This window comes from Montipora foliosa, chromosome 6, assembly GCF_036669935.1.
Source record: "Montipora foliosa isolate CH-2021 chromosome 6, ASM3666993v2, whole genome shotgun sequence".
NCBI classification, from domain to species: Eukaryota; Metazoa; Cnidaria; class Anthozoa; order Scleractinia; family Acroporidae; genus Montipora; species Montipora foliosa.
The window spans coordinates 60,372,382-60,374,881 of record NC_090874.1 but is presented as its reverse complement, the minus strand read 5'-3'; the positions used below and the strand labels follow the sequence as shown (position 1 = coordinate 60,374,881).

Here is a 2,500-nt window from a genome sequence, read left to right as displayed (position 1 = left end):
TAAAAGATCAAGCGATTTCAGGAAGCGAAGGTGATGGCTACGTGCGCGTGTCTCCACATGAAATATCAATCTTTCACATTCATTATCGGTTGTCCTGTTGCATCAGAGCTGAAGTTTATTGATGAGACCATCTTATCATCTAGGCCAGAAACTTTAATGGTCGGGTTTCTGTTTTCCTTGAAAAAGTCAACAGAGCGTCTGGAACTCGCAGCTTTCGAACTGGTCGTGTCTTTTGGTCGAATTTGCTAAATCTCCCGTCGGTGATTTCCTTGACACTCGTTTCCCGGTTGCTTTGACAATGCCTTCGTTCGCGTAAAGTTATTTTGCTAAAAGTGCCTTAAATTCTGGCTAACGTACTCGCACAAGTGAGAATTAACGCATCACCTCTGAACAACAATAAAAGAATCGCGCTTGAACTCGCGTGGAACCACACAATGCCGCCCATTTTCAACACTTTGACATTGACATTTTGACATGCGAAAGGTTATTTGCAAAGTGGGCGGAATGAAGAATTTAAAGAGATGCTTACAGGCTCTCCCGCCTCGCCTCGACCCAAGCCCCCACTCGCTTTTCACACGCAGTCCTTTTCGTTTTCTCGACTATCTGAGAGCCTGGAACAGGCTATCTTTGCTTGAACTCCCTATTATCATGATTGTAACGTTGTTGAAAATGATGAGGGTGCTAACTGGTGGTGTCAGTTTAAAGAGATAACAAGAGAAAATGAGGGGACAGAGAGGGAGAGGCTCAGGGCGTTGGCCGGGATATTTCATGTCCACGAGAGTTATTTTTAGACGAGCGGAAGTCTTTGTTCTAGCGGAAGTCTGTCTTCCGAGACGTCCGCATGCAATCTTGCCTCGCTCACAGGTTCTTAGTGAAAAGACAAAATGGCGGCGCACGTTGGAAGGCTGATGAAAATTTATTTTCTTTCAAACATCAGACCGAGGTTGGCCTGCATGCGGACCTCTCGGAAGACAGACTTCCGCTAGAACAAAGACTTCCGCTCATCTAAAAATAACTTTTGTGGACGTTACATATCCCAAGGGCTGGACCGGGAGCCTCCCTCTCTGTCCCCTCATTTTCTCTTGGAGATAATTATTGTCAGTTTTTTACGTTGTCCATGCACAAACCACTGATGTTTATCATAACAAACTAATGGGAATGCCCACTTAAATGTATGAAGGCAAGGCTCGGTTAGCACTGACTCTTGATCACCTCAAAAGGGCCATTTCACCTTAAGTTACATGAACTGAAATCTACTGCAAACTTAGCGTGGAAGCTATTAGGAAAAAAACTCCAGCGGATCGAAAAAGTTTAACCAGGATCATTGGTTCCTATGTAATACAGATATCCATAAGACTAACGAAACGATCAGCTGATTTCTTTCCCCTTTTGTTTAGTACTTTATTAGTTATGTTAACTGGAATCTGTCCGTTTTGAAATCAATGTTTAGCCCTAAGTACTCACTCGAGAGTGCTGTTTCGTTTTAAACTGGAGCTGTATTTTGTCAGTTTTGTGTGTAATTTCAGTACGTTCGTTTCATGTAGGTAGGAATATGAGATCGTTTAGAGCGAGTTTCAATCGAGTGTCGTAAAACCAAAACAAAGGAATTACTTTAGCCAATCAAAAAGGACAGAGACAATCCGGTAAACCAATCAAATCTCGAAGTAACTACACGTAGCCGACACAAAGCGCGGAAAAATGTTCACGCGCGACCCACGATTGGTTTTGGTTTCACTTCTGATTGGTTAAAAAGTGGCGCAAGAACTTTGAACCAATCAGTGAGTGAAGTAATGCAAAACCAAAGCAATTCTCTGATTACTTTCGACACTCAATCTAAAACCGCTTTATATATAGGGGACCTAGAGTCCTATTGTATTATCACCTGCCCTTGGGCGAATCACAAACTGTCAGGAATTTTCAACGCCCTTTTAGGTATGTTTTACGAGTTGCAACCACGAGTCCCAGGTACGAGGGTTTCAGACGGCCCATGTCGCCCAAGATTATAGAGTGTGTGTGGTGGTAAAACGACCTAGAATGTCTGACGGTCAGGCTTTCCTTAGATACAACCTGCTTTGTCTCGCGCTTTTCATTGTAACGGTTTTTCGTTTGTTTCCTTTACCTTTTTAGTCGGCAGATGATACGATCAGCGGTGTGGAACTTTTGGCCTACATCCCATACCTTGTCGCAGCCCCATCAAAAGCTACCTGACGCCAAGGGAGTCCTGAAGTAATGTTCAGGTCGCTTCGCGTGGTCTTACATAAAGCGCCACGCCAATCGAAAGTCCACAGACGTTGTGAAAAGAATGGGGTTGACGAAATTCCCCACCCTTGAGAGGCCATATTTGTCGATGGATTCGTTTGCAGTTCATGAACGTTGTAAGCTCGCAGGACACTCAGATCATGCGAGCATAACACGTCACAAATTCTTACCACACCTGAAGTGTCGAATAAACGAAGACTTTCAAGTTTAAAAAAAAACCCCTCCCTAGGTTTAATATTTT

The 2,500-nt window shown here is 43.6% G+C and overlaps 1 protein-coding gene across 1 annotated transcript in view; it reads left to right on the top strand.

The window, feature by feature from the left end:
* The window catches only part of LOC138008001 (uncharacterized), a 27,348-nt gene extending 24,888 nt beyond the window's left edge, over positions 1-2,460 (top strand). The window contains exon 18 of the mRNA XM_068855166.1: positions 2,128-2,460. Within this exon, the coding sequence (XP_068711267.1) occupies positions 2,128-2,208 (81 nt within the window). The 3' untranslated portion in view covers positions 2,209-2,460. The remainder of the gene's footprint in view (positions 1-2,127) is intronic.
* Positions 2,461-2,500: the final 40 nt, after the last annotated feature.